The sequence below is a fragment of the Castor canadensis genome, chromosome 4 (genome assembly GCF_047511655.1).
Source record: "Castor canadensis chromosome 4, mCasCan1.hap1v2, whole genome shotgun sequence".
In the NCBI taxonomy this organism is placed as follows: Eukaryota; Metazoa; Chordata; class Mammalia; order Rodentia; family Castoridae; genus Castor; species Castor canadensis.
In genome coordinates, this window is record NC_133389.1 from 14,796,115 (window position 1) to 14,809,410 (window position 13,296).

General features: G+C 41.2%; 1 protein-coding gene across 2 annotated transcripts in view; it reads left to right on the plus strand.

Annotated features, from left to right (window-relative positions):
* Kdsr (3-ketodihydrosphingosine reductase) overlaps positions 1–13,296 on the plus strand; it is a 30,912-nt gene that overhangs the window by 15,369 nt on the left and 2,247 nt on the right. For both annotated transcript variants that reach the window (XM_020175300.2, XM_020175299.2), the window contains 3 exons: positions 2,664–2,747; positions 6,961–7,044; positions 10,236–10,337. In XM_020175300.2, the coding sequence (XP_020030889.1) occupies positions 2,664–2,747; positions 6,961–7,044; positions 10,236–10,337 (270 nt within the window). The remainder of the gene's footprint in view (positions 1–2,663; positions 2,748–6,960; positions 7,045–10,235; positions 10,338–13,296) is intronic.

The window sequence follows — 13,296 nt, forward strand, 5'->3', positions numbered from 1 at the left end:
AAAATGTGTGCTGTTTTATTTGGGGGAAATTAAGCCAGTCTTTAAAATCAGCTTTTTCAGTGTAGAACTTGGAATAAACCAATCATTTTCCTACAAAGTGAGAGGAGGGTGGTTGGAAACCTAGTTGATTTGGTCAACTTCTATGAATGAAACTGATTTAGTTGTTCAAGCTCTGAGTACTTTTGATAATCTTTTTGGTGAAATTAACTTTTAAGTCTTCCTGTCTCCTTCTATATAGGACCCTAGAAATGTTGTAGGTATAGTGAGAAGTTTAAGAGAATGATTTGTTGACATTTTTGGGGAATTTTTTTTTCTTAGTCTTTTAGGTACAAATATGTCATCTATAGATTTTAAAGCTTAACTTTTGTAGAAAGCAGATTTCTGGCATGGGTATAGCCAAAGATGTGTTATCAGAGACACAGCCAAAAAAAGCAAGGGTTTACCCTCCTGCTTCTCTTAACCCTGTTGGATCCCACCTCTTACCTCCATCTCTTTCTACCATGGTTGGAAAGTAAGCTGGAGCTTAAATTCTGGACTTCCATGTCCAGCCTGTGTCCTTGCTTGAATGGAATGAGGAACAATGCATCATAGGTTAGATTATTTTAATAACAAGTCAGTTCTTGAACAAACAGTCCATTGTCTTCCGAAGTTGGGGAAGGGAGTGGGGCAGAGAGGAGGATGAAGAATGGTCAGTACATAGGGACAAGGAGAAGCAGACAGTGGCTAGCTCAGCAGAGTTCAGTTAGTGAAGACCTGACTTCTACATTCTTAGAAAAAGGAGTAATCTCCAGGGTCAGACTTGTTTTATCAAAGAGAGAACCAACGTTACCACATTTCTTTGTTGGTACGTGAATGAGAGTAACAGTTTAAGAAAGGTGCAGATATAGCTTAGACTTTAGGAAATTATGTGACCAAGAGTTTCAGGATACCAGAGGCTCTGTGAGGACAGGGATTACATCTGTTTTTTTCATACTTGTATGGGCTGTCTAATTTAATTACAGCTTTTGTTGAGCTATCTTTCTTTGGTCTGTGCATAACAGAGAACAAGGCCGTGGGAGACAAGTTGTTTTTTTTTAAGTCACTGTCAAAAACAAATATGAGAGAAATAGCTTGCTCATCAGCCTCTTTCCCTGGCTTCTGTCCAGAGGCATTTATGAGCCTGGCTTGGCCAGGAGGCTGCACACCCTGCCTATGTGAAGCTATGCAAGCTCTCATGCCCTGACCGTGTTGGAACAGAACCAACAGAGACATCCCCTGTTCACTGTTGCACTTCCCAAATAGTTGGCCAAGACTTCTGGTTGCTTCTGCTGACCCTTGCACCCTCCCCATTAGGCTTTGGAGCTGGGCTTCACTGAGTGAACCTGGAAGAAAAGGGGCCAAGTGATAAGATGGGACCCTGGGACACTCCTAGAGGCTGTCACATTAAGTCACAGTATTGCCACTTTTCAGCCTATTGTCAGCTTTTCCCACCATAAGATTTACAGTGGCCAGCATTACTATTAGCTGCTCCCACTTCTGAATCCCCTTCATGTCTTCCTGAGGAGTAAAAAGTGAGCCAATTGGAAATAAAAATCATGGCGAAGAGATTTTGATGGTCTCAATCAAATTATTATTGGGACAAGAGAAGAGTGGGCAGCAGGGCTGTTGCTGGGCTGTCTTTGGAAGGACATGTTCTTCCCAAAAAAGAACCCACTGAAATTACTGGGATGTTTTTATGTGTGGGGGAGTTGAGTGGGAAGACAGGTTGGTAAGGTAAACAAATGTCATAAGAGCTAGAGGATTAGGCAAATGAGCTGTGGGAAAAGGCAGGGGAAGGAGTTGCTATGTGTAAATATGCTCTTCAGCAAACTCGCCAGGCTGGTCCTACTTGGAGGTTCCACCCAGGATAAGGATGCTTTTTGCTATGGGGGAGGAAGTGGTTCCTGACTCCCTGATGGGGAAGGGATGATTGTACAGGGGCTTCTCTGAGAATGGATGTAGTTCCAACCTTGGGCTTGGGGACACAAGATGAGTATAATGGAAGGAATTTGAATGATCCCAGAATATTTTGCAGATGGAATGAACATAAAGAAAATATCAGAAGCAATCTAAGGGAAGACAGATTTGCTGTCTGGTCAGCCAGGAGTAAACGTGCCTTGAAATGGTGCTTACATTGTGCAGAGTCTAGGGGCATGAGTGGACTTCGATTTTAAACACTGCTGTCACTGGACAGCTCCCAGGGCCTCTCCTTGGCCAGCCTGGAAGAAGTTTAGTAGGAGGCAGTTTGTCATACTTTAAGGTAAGCCATTTTCTGACATAGAGGCCAAAGGAAACTTTTTGCTGCCTTTCCTAACTCATCTCTATGAAAAGGGATTCTCAGAGTAGTTAGTGCTCATTCTTTCCTTGCAGATTCACCCTGTTGGTCTGATTACCTTCTGAGAATCAGGGAAGCCACAGTAGGCAGGTGAGGTAGAATGCAAAATTGTGTCATTTACTGAAGGTGAAAAAGAATGAAAGCAACACCATGTGTTCAAGTGGGACCAAAAGGAGATTTTTAGTTCTGAGCTGGGATTGAGTAAGTTAGAAATACATACAAAGTTAAGCAAATGGAGAGGCAAGAAAGGAAATATAATTATAGAAAGGCTTAGGTGCAAATAGTTATAAATTCTTTGTCTATGATGCAGGTGAAGCCTTATAATGTTTATGTGACAGTGGCCTACCCACCAGACACAGATACCCCTGGATTGGCGGAAGAAAACAAAACAAAGGTCAGTATTTCTGCCCTTCCTGTTCTGTTCTGAGTCTCTGACGTTGTAAACCCTGTTCTGATTTTCTGTTTTTTACTCCAGTTCACGTTCCCTCCATAGTCAACAGGTTTGCTGAGTGTCGCCTGGTACCAAGTGCTGAGCAGGGACGTAAAGACCTCTGTCCTCCACGGGAACCTCTCTTCCTTTCTTCTCTTCCCCATCCCATTTTCTTGACGTTCAGTTAAAATTTTTATTAAACTTTCACCAAGAATAGCTATCATACATCGTCAATTGCCTAGCATCATTTCTCCCACTCCCAAGAGACAATATTTATTTAACCCACATGTTGAAACTCCTATTTTTTTTTCAGATTTAGAAATTATTTATTGATTTTCTGCTGTGGAAGATAAAATGTAAGACTCATAGTTATTCTCCACTCCCTGTGTTCATCCTGTGCAGTCTATTTAAATCCTATTCAATGCTTACAACTTTAAATATTCACACCTGAGCCTTGCTATAATGCCGTTCCTTTCTTTCCTTTCCATGTGCTTAACTCTGTATATATCAATAACTAATTCAAACCAAGGCAGATCTTCTGATCCATTTGAACATACCATGTCACCTTCATCCTGTTTTCCTTGAAGACGTTTCTCCTGGGCCTCCACCTTTCTGGCCCAATCTATACCTGCTACTCTTCAGTGGTTATGACACCATCACGCTACAGGTTCCCTTTCCTGTTTCCTTTATTGGGTCAGTGTCTTCTACTTTTGTCACTTATTTGCCCATTGTGGTGGAGCTTTGGTAACTTCCTGATTAAAGGGTGAATCCAAAGTAGCATTTATTTAAGGTCAGGTGTGGTGGCTCACATCTGTAATGTCAGCTACTTGGGAAGGAGATAGGAGGAACACAATTCAGGGCCAGTCCAAGCCAAAAAAAAAAAAAGTTAATGAGCTCCTATCTCAAAGAACAAGCCTCTTAGGGGTGACGCATGCCTGTAATCCCTGCTACACAGGAGGCAGACCTGTGCAGAAAGCATGAGATATCTAAAAAATAGCTAAAGTAAAACGGGCTAGAGCCATGGCTGAAGTGGTAGAACACTTAAGGCCCTGAGATCAAACCCCATTACTGCCAGAAACAGAAGAAGAAGAACAACAGCAACAAAAATAAGGTAACATTTGTTTAGAAGCTGCTCCTCTAAAAATGCTATTTTCCCATTATGCTTGATGAATTGTTTTGTTGGATTCAGAATCCATGGTTGGAAATGACGACCCCTCAGATTTTTACAGGCATTCCTCCACTGACTTCCCTCCACTGACTTCTGTCTTCCAAAGTATCTGCAGGTAACCCTGTGCCATTTTGATACCCACCCCTTTGTATAGGATGTATTTTTTTTAAGTTTTTGTCCCTTTTTATCTTTATATAATGTTCCCATTTCATATGCTAGACCCTCAACTGAGCCCTTTTATTCTGACAACTCATAAACTTCAGTTCTAGAACATTTATTATGTTACTTACTGATCATTTCCATTTATTCATAGAATTTCAAGTGTTCTTTCTGGACCTTCTGTCACTCAGATGTCAGACTTTCTGGACTGACCCTCTCACTTCTCGTTTGTTCTGATTCTCTTTCAACTTTTCTGTTGAAATTTTTATTTCTGCTGACACATTTTTAAACGTTATAGCTCCTTTCGTGGATTTCTTTTCTTTTTCCTACAGACCTTCCTATGGGGACTTTGGTCTTGTTTTATTTCTGTCCTTGGTTTTTTTGTTTGTCTGTATATTTTTTTCTGCTATAACCCTGCATAATCAATGTCTCCCAAGAATCATTTTCTCTGCTAGTGTTTTTAGGTCATCCTTCAAATGTTGGGTGATCCTTGGTTTCCATATTTGGGTGAGGCACTAAAATGCCACTTATAAAACTCTGTCTTCCCAGCTTTCTTGGGTGATGGGAGTAGGCATTCATGTCATTAACAGCCCGCCTTCCCTCAGCGTCCCCTCACCTTTTCCATGGTTCCATCAGTTTCCCCAAGGAGGAATCCTGTAGTTTCCTGCCTTCTGGAGAGGAAGACCAGCTCTGTGTGTCATGAGATCTGGCAAGGCAGAAGCCTGGGGAGCTCACCTTTTAGCACCAGCTGCTGCTTAATTTTTCTCTTTCCAGTTTCTTTCCAATTTTTCTCCTTTTATAACGGCTCTGAATGTTGGCTGTAAGCTGCTAATCTGATCTTCTGTCCTTGTAGGGACAGGACCTGGGGTTTGATGATTTGGTCCTTCTAACACTGGTACAGGAACATTATTGTAAAGTGACTCTCAGTCATCCTGAGTTGAATGCAACTTCACACTGTATTCACTCCTCTTTGCCTTGACACATAGTAGGTGCTTTCTGAGCAAACACATAAGTAAAGTGGGAAGGAAGAAATCAATCAGAATTTGCCACCTCAAACTCAGATTGATTTTAGTGTTAAATTAAAAAAAATTCTTTTAGATTTTGATTTTCTTTTCTATTTTAGTAATACTTAGTAAATGTGAGTCCCATAACATAAAAAATGACTCGCATTCCATAGACTATATTTTCAAAAAAGAAAGATGTTTATGATTTGGAAGCTTTATTCCTATGCTTTTCTCTTTGGTTCAGCCAGTTTTAAAATTACTACTGATTCAAAGAAGTAAATTTAAGCCAAATGTCCTGCCTTAGAATAGGCAGAAATCTGCAAAGCAGATTTGAAACATTTTGTGTGCCTTCTTAAATTTGAAGTCAAAGCTGACAGGGTGGTTACTTTCCTAATATTTGATTTTGTTGTGAAGTTGGGTTTATTGCCTCAGTGAAACTTTGGGCAGGCTTCTTCAGATAAATAAAATTCTGCAGTGATCTGTGGGCCCTTTAGGGGGCGGCACGGCTCTTTTAAAAGTTCTGCATCTGGCAAGGCCATGCTGCCAGGGTGGTTTGGAAAAATGAATAGTGGTACCTTCAAAGGGTTCTTTCTCTTTATCCAGCTTCATCAAGAAATGCTTGAGTTCAGGGGATGGTGATGTGCACCTGTAATCCCAGCTACTTGGGGAGTGGAGGCAGGAGGCCCCCAAGTTCCAGGCCACCATGGGCAAAGCTAGCAAGACCCTATCTCAACAACAGAATAAAAATGAATGGGCTGGGGGTGTGACTCAGCTCTGAGTTCAATCCCGAGGACCTCAAAGACAAAGAAGACATACTTCAGCTTTTATTTTTCTAAGACTCCGTGTTCAGTAAAATTTAGTTGCCAGCAGTTTAAGGCTTTGGTTTGAAACTCCCTTTTAAAGAATTTTGGATCATATACATGCAAAGGTGCCACAAAAAAGAGTCAAAGATAAATATTTGTGGTGGGGGAATATCCTGCTACAAGATACTTTAGAAGGTGAAACACAAATATGAAAGTAGTTGTAATGCATGTTAAGGCAGAAGCATTCAGAGAGAAAGAGGGAGATTTTTCTTCTGGTTAAGGATTTGGGAGGGGTATCCTGAGCTAGATGAGGGTTGAGATGGACCTTCAACCACCTTGTGAAGAATAAAAAGCCAAGACATGGGGTTGAAGTCCAGCCCTGTAACTAGCCTCAGCCAAACTAGGGACTGCTCGGTATTGTCTCCTAGGAGCACCTGTTTGAGCATCCCGTCTCTTTGCTGCCTCTGCAGCTCCTTTAGGAAAACAGCTAGAGTTCCTGGACAGGGGCTGTGTTGAGACCATCCACTTCCCAGGTGCCAGTCACCCGGTGACCTGGGAGTTTGGTCAGGGTGGCGGTGATATCCTGGCACCCAGGGTCCATCCAGCATCTGCACACCATCAATCAGGGATCTGGTTAGCAGGACTCAAAACGGGTTCTGTTGTAGTGGGACCCAGTGCTGTGTTTTACTGTAGCTTTGGTGGTTCTGGTTGGAGTTGAGATTATACTTGTCTCACAGCAAGGGCCTCCTTGTCTTGCTTCAGCCACTGGAACAAACGTTCCACAGTAACTGGGTAAAAACTGATTCATAACCCATATAGTCTTATTCAAAAATGGGAATCTATTCAAAGGTAGAAAATCAGAATTATTTGTAAATCAGGGGAGCAGTAGACTTAATTATTTTTTGGCGGTGCTGGGGATTGAACTCAGGACCTTGTACCTGCTGGGCAGATGTTCTACCATTTGAGGCATACTCCTATCCCAGCTCGTTTATTTTATCATACTGGGTGATGATTGCATTGATAAACATTTTTTCCACTTTCAGCCTTTGGAGACTCGACTTATTTCAGAGACTACAGCTGTTTGCAAACCTGAACAGGTGGCCAAACAAATTGTTAAAGATGCCATAGTAAGTAAAATTCTTATTTTGTTCTCTGTACTATTTGTAGATAAACTGTACTTAGATGAAAAGCATTTATTCAAGGACTTATTTCAGAGCAAGAGTCATTGTAGCTTTTTGGCCAGACTCATCATATCTATATTGACTCTAGTTTTCTTCCTGTAGACTCTTTATTGATTCTCTTTAGTACGAGGCTTCTAGAAACACTGATATGCCTTAATCTTAGGGACAAATCGACCAGTAATGATGTCTGGAACTTCAGTTCTTGAAAAAGAAAATGAGACTTATCTGTGAGACGCAAACAGTTTATCCTACTTAGAACTTCTTGATTCTTTCTTCTTTCCCATAGTTTCAGATTATTTTAGCTGCCTTTTTGCCAGACTCACTGATTAAGGGTTTTCTTTCTCCTTCCTGCTTCCTATTATCATTTTTCCCAAACTTAACTGACGAGCAGGCACAGCTAGCCTGTGGGCCCATCACGCTGTCACTTCAGCTGATCTGCTTTCCCAGCTACCGAGTTTACTGAGAATCAAAGATGGTACCTTTCAACAACTGTGTGCTGGTTTGAAAAATTGCATCCTATGTGACATGCTTTTCAACATCTCCATTATCCCACATGCAGAAAAATGTACACCTGAGGGATGTATGTGAGCCTGTCCCACACTGACTTTGGAAGGTTTTTAGTCTTCATATGGGGTACAGTCTCAAAGTAGCATTAGGACTGTTATGTCAGGCTGAAGTGAGCAGAATAAAAGAAATAGTGACCTCTATTAAAATATACACAGAAGTTGGGTGCCCATGGTTTACAACTGTAATCTTAGCTACTTGGGAGGTTAAGATCAGGAGGATTGTAGTTTGAGGCTAGCCCAGGCAAAAAGTGCACAAGACTCCATCTTAACCGATAGCTGGTTGTGGTGGTGTGCACCTGTTTTTCCAGCCTTCCAGTGGGAGGCTCAGGCCAGCCCATGCCACGAAAAAAATGTTTGTGAGATTCCATGTCAACAAAAAAACTCAGTACAGTGGTACATTCCTGTCATCTCAGCTGTGGCAGGAGGTATAAAACAGGAGGGTCAAGACCCAGGATGGCGTGGACTAAAAGCAAGGCCCTATCTCCAAAATGACTAGAGAAAAAGGAGGTATGACTTTACAAATGGTAGAGCACCTGCCTAGTAAGCATGGAGCCTGCGCTCAAACACACGCAGAAGTAGTCAGCTTTGCCTGGAACAAATAACATGGGTGGGAGTTTGTTTTCCCTGCTTATCTCAAGTCAAAGCAAGCATGCTCACAGTTTTTAAGTGATCCTAAATAGCTCTTCCAATTTTGGCAAGATTTGTGCAGTGGTTTTTAAACAGTTTCTTCTCTTGACCACTTTACATTCTTGAATCATTGACAACCCCTGAGAACTTTTGCTTATGTGGGTTATATTTATTGATATTTTCCATATTAGAAGTTAAAACTGTAATTTTAAAAAAAGTTATGAATTAACTTGAAATAACAATAATAAATCTATTACATTTTAATGTTAGCATGACTTTTTTACAAAAATATTTTTTTGAAACCAAAATTCAGTGAGAAGAAGGGCATTATTTTATATTTCTACCTCTCTCTTCAAGGACTAAAACAAATCGGCTGAATTCTTATGGCTGCTTCTGGTTCATCTGTTGTAATATATTGTTTTGACTGAGACATTTGAAGAAATTCCAACCTTACACCTTATACGTAATTGGAAGAGGGAGAAGTATTTTTTTTTTTGGCTAGGTTTTCAGATAATTTTGGGCATAATTTTCTTTTTTGATATTAAGCCCAAACTTGACAAATGGCAGTTTCTCAAAGGTTAGTTACAATGTGAAGTTGGAAACAGCATCAATGAACTTCTTGTTCTCCATGACATTAAAATCCATCGGTCTGTCTTGCATTTTGAGTGGATCTTTTACCCATTCATGATCTTGTAACATGCATTAGTCATTTGGAAAATATGGATTCAAAAAAAAGTTATAAAAAAAGTCACATTTGTCAGTATCACTGCTGATCTTATCATAAAAGTATGTATTGGGAAGCAAACAATCTCATGATGACAGATACAAATTTTCAGAAATCTTAATTTTTCCCTAAAAACCCAGATTTATCATTGCTCATCACGGTTTCCTCTAAGCAACAGGTTCACTTAATACATTTTCCTCAAGTTTGCTGTGTACTCAAGTCTGATTGACCATAGGTTGCTCCTGAGTGGTTCTTTCATAGGAAAGTGATGTCCATCAACAGAATCAGCTCTTGAACAGTTACATAAGGGCATTTCTGCCAGGCAGCCATTATCCTTTGCTAGTCAGCAGTAACCACAGAAGCACTTGATGTAAATTTCTCATTTGTCACATGGCGTACTATGGTACCCCCATCCCTGTTCTCTGGGAATACATTCCAAGACCCCTCCTAAATGCCCAAAAATGTGGATAATACTGAACCCTACATCTACTGGTTTTTTTTCTATATATACATATAGTTATGAAAAAGTTTAATTTATATACTAAGCATCAGATATGCTGGACAAAGGGATGATTCATGTCCTGGGTGGGACAGAGCTGGACAAAATGAGATTTCATTGTGCTACTCAAAGCAGCATGCAACTTAAAATTTATGAGTTGTTTATTTCTGGAATTTTCCATTCCTTGGTTGACTGTGGGTAACTGAAACCAGGGATAAAGGAGGGATCTCTATATTGAGAAGGCATGTCTTCTAGGGTTGTGAGTTAATCAAATGATTGGCTTTTCTGCTTCTTGAGAAGTAAAACAGACATTTAAAATTTTTGGAAGATTTTTGTAAATTGTATTCTCTTTGTGTGTTTATTACTGCAAGTGTGTATGGCAGTGGGGTGTCAGTGACTACAAGTAGTCACAGACAAGACACTGCTACCTGGCAGTGTTGCCCATCAGTGCGGTGTCACTGGTTCAAAGGGAAATTAATGCGTTAGTATTGTTATGACAATTGATCTGTCACTGGGGGGGAGGTGCCCTTGAAAGGGTGCTGGGGACCCGGTGAGTCTGTAGATTCACATCTTGAGAACTTTACATCTGCTAAGACCATATGTCCATTTTTGAGTTCTCATACATGCCTTGTTACCATCCTGTCCCATCCAAAGTAAATGAGTACAATTCATTGTTTCCTTTAAATTTCCTACAATTCCCTCTCTTTTCCATCTCTTTTAGCAAGGAAATTTTAATAGTTCCATTGGCTCAGATGGGTACATGCTCTCTGCCCTGACTTGTGGGATGGCTCCAGTAACTTCTATCACGGAAGGTCTCCAGCAGGTGAGTTCTGCCTTGGCCAGCAAACAGATAGACAGACAGACAGATGGACAAGATAAAAAGTACCTCTTATCAAACTTCCACCAGAAAAGGCTAAGGGTAGACTAAGTAACTTGATTTAAGAATACATTTTTTCTCTTCCTCTACCAGTAATAAATAGAGAGTGGGCAAAATATAACTAAAATAACATAGACTGGGAAGCAGTCATCAGTGGTGGACCCTGCAGGTAGATGAAGTGCTGTCTTTGGTGTTAATGAGTTTCCACGCAGAATCACTGTTCCAAAGTGTTTGAAAATAGAATTCTCTGTTTAGAGTAGTTTAGGGTGACCTTGTTTGCAAGCAATGAGATGTTAGACTGGAAAACCTTTTTTCTAGGTGAAAAAGAAAACCTTTTTTCTAGGTCACTAATAGCTAAGCTGAAAGAGACATAGTCAAGGATTAAACACAGTCCCTACTCTTCTGGAATCCTGGACACACAGAAGTTAATTGCTAGTCGACCTGTGGGCCAGATGTTCTTTGCTCTGGGAGGCAAAACCCTAGGATGGTTGTGACATAGTACTAAGTTTTGTGCAGGAGGCTGTGTAAGACTAAAGCCAGTGACTTCTTTGTTTGTTTTCCTGAGGATCTTTCTAAGCCCTTCTCACTCTGAAGTATATCCACTGTCTTGTCATTCTCTGTGGCAGGAAGACACTGTTGGGTGTAAGCTCTTTGGGTACATGGCCCCTGTCTGTCTGATTTGTCATTGTGACCACTAGCCAGAGTCTGCTCTGAACAGGACTTCAGAATGCCTGAGTTGGACCAGTGTGTGAGGTCGATAACCTCAGCATGGGCGAGGTCTCTTCTTAGGACTTCCATACAAATGATGCTAAATCTAAAAGTCCAACCCATACCTAGTTCCAGACTCCAGTTCTGTTTCAGTTTCTTTTAGACATTTTCCCAGAAAGTGACTAGTCAGTTCCAATTCAACATATTCAAAGTAGAACTTCATACCTATTTCCCAAGCATCCTTCTACCTCCCCCACCTCCCAGCCAGAAACTGGGGAGTAATCCCTGACTCCCCTGCTTCTACCCCTCCCACCTAGCACCTGCTCCCTTTCTCATCACCCTATTCCTTGGTCTGTTCACGCTCTAAGCTCAGCTGCTCCCTGAGTTCAGGTCTGAGTTCCTGCAGTAGGCCCCTTGTCTGAGTTGCGTATTTTGAAAGTCAGAGGTTATAAATGGGAGGGTCCAAAGACCCAAAACCCATGTGCTAATCTATCTGGTATCAGTGTGCTTAATGAAAGTTTCAAAATTAGATCTTACATTTTAAAAAAGTCCAGATTTCAGACTATTCTGGAAAATCAGAATGTCCAGCCACATAGAATGTACTGCATTCTCAGCACACAGTAATCAGCTGGGACAGGTGGCAGCTGCCCCACAGATCTGGGCACATCTCCCCAGTCTCTGTAGTCTCCAGCACCCTGCCCAGCTCCCCCTGCCCCCTGCATTTGAGTGTGCCAGCTTATCTTCCATGCTGTGTTTCTCATCTGCAAACTGTCTTTGCATAAAACCCAGTACCATTGAATGAAGCTTAAATTCCAGCACATGGTACAAGCCCTCCCACCTGCCAGCCCCACTTCCTTTCCCTACCCCTCTGATCCTTTCTCTGTGCCCTTCATCCCCAGCCTTCTTTTGTCTACCTGACTTCCAGTCTTCCTTCAGGTCTCACTTTGCTTTCTCTGCAAAACTCAAGGACTGTGTTAAATGTCTATATTTAACTATTTATCAGGATATATCATAATTGCTTTTTCTTGAGGCTCCTCTAACCCCTCTAGTTTCTTTTTATTTTTAATAACACTTTATTTTTCAGGACAGCTTTTAGGTTTATATAAATATTGAGTAGAAAGTAGAGAGTTCTCATATGTCTGACCACCCTGTTCCCTTATTAGCATCTTACATTAATGTGGTTTGTTTGTTTTACTTGATAAGCCAGTATTGACCCATTATTTCCAATTAAAGTCTACAGATTACACTGGGCTTTGCTCCTGCTATTGTGTATTTGTGGGTTTTGATAAGTGCAGAATGTCATGTATCTAACACTACAGGGTCATGCAGAATAATTTCACTGCCCTAAAATTCCCCCTGAGCCCCTAGCCACAAGTGAGCTTTTTACTCTTCATAGTTGGGCCTTTGCCAGCCTCCCTTTGGTTTTTCCATTTTTCAAGGTTATCCTTGCATTGGTTCAGAGAATCAAGTAGTTTTCAAGGCTTGATAAGGAAAACAGTAGACCTTCCCTCAGTCTCGCCCTCTGCACCCTTCTCGGAGGCAGTCACCTGTCCTTTTACCACACCTCTCCTCTTTCCCCTCTTCGTGGAGAAAGGAACACTGCTTCCACTCTATTTCCTAATTGGCACATCACAGTAGTTGCCTTCTGTGATGAAAGATGATTAATTGGCTCTCTGTGTCCTCCTTCTCCCCACCCTCATTTTGTTGGATTAGTTATATTGTGCTTTTGGTTAGATTCATATTTGAGATTATTTTTGTGATTATGTAGATGCTGTTCATAGCTGAATATGTCACATATTATTTCTATTTTTCCTTTCTTATTTTGTTTTCCCTAAAATTTATTTTGGCCATTTGCTATGTGTTATTTCTGTATACTATTAATTCAATCTTAAATTCTTGCCGACTGTTGTAATCTCCTTGTGAGATGCTCAGAAAGACCAGATCCTGAGGCAGTTCATCTTCAGGGGGGATTCCTGCTGGAACCCAGCACCTGCCAGGCAACGCTATCTGCCTGCATACCTGGTGCATAGCTGATGCCTGGCTTCCTGCTTCCTGCTTCCTGGTGGTCCTAGGGCATCCCTCTGCCTCCCTTTTGTCTGGGGTGCCATGCTTCTTATATCACATGACAAGTTTCTTTCTTTGTCCACCCCCTCACTTTGTTTACCTCTTCTAGTAGCTTTCTAAACAAAGGATTCTT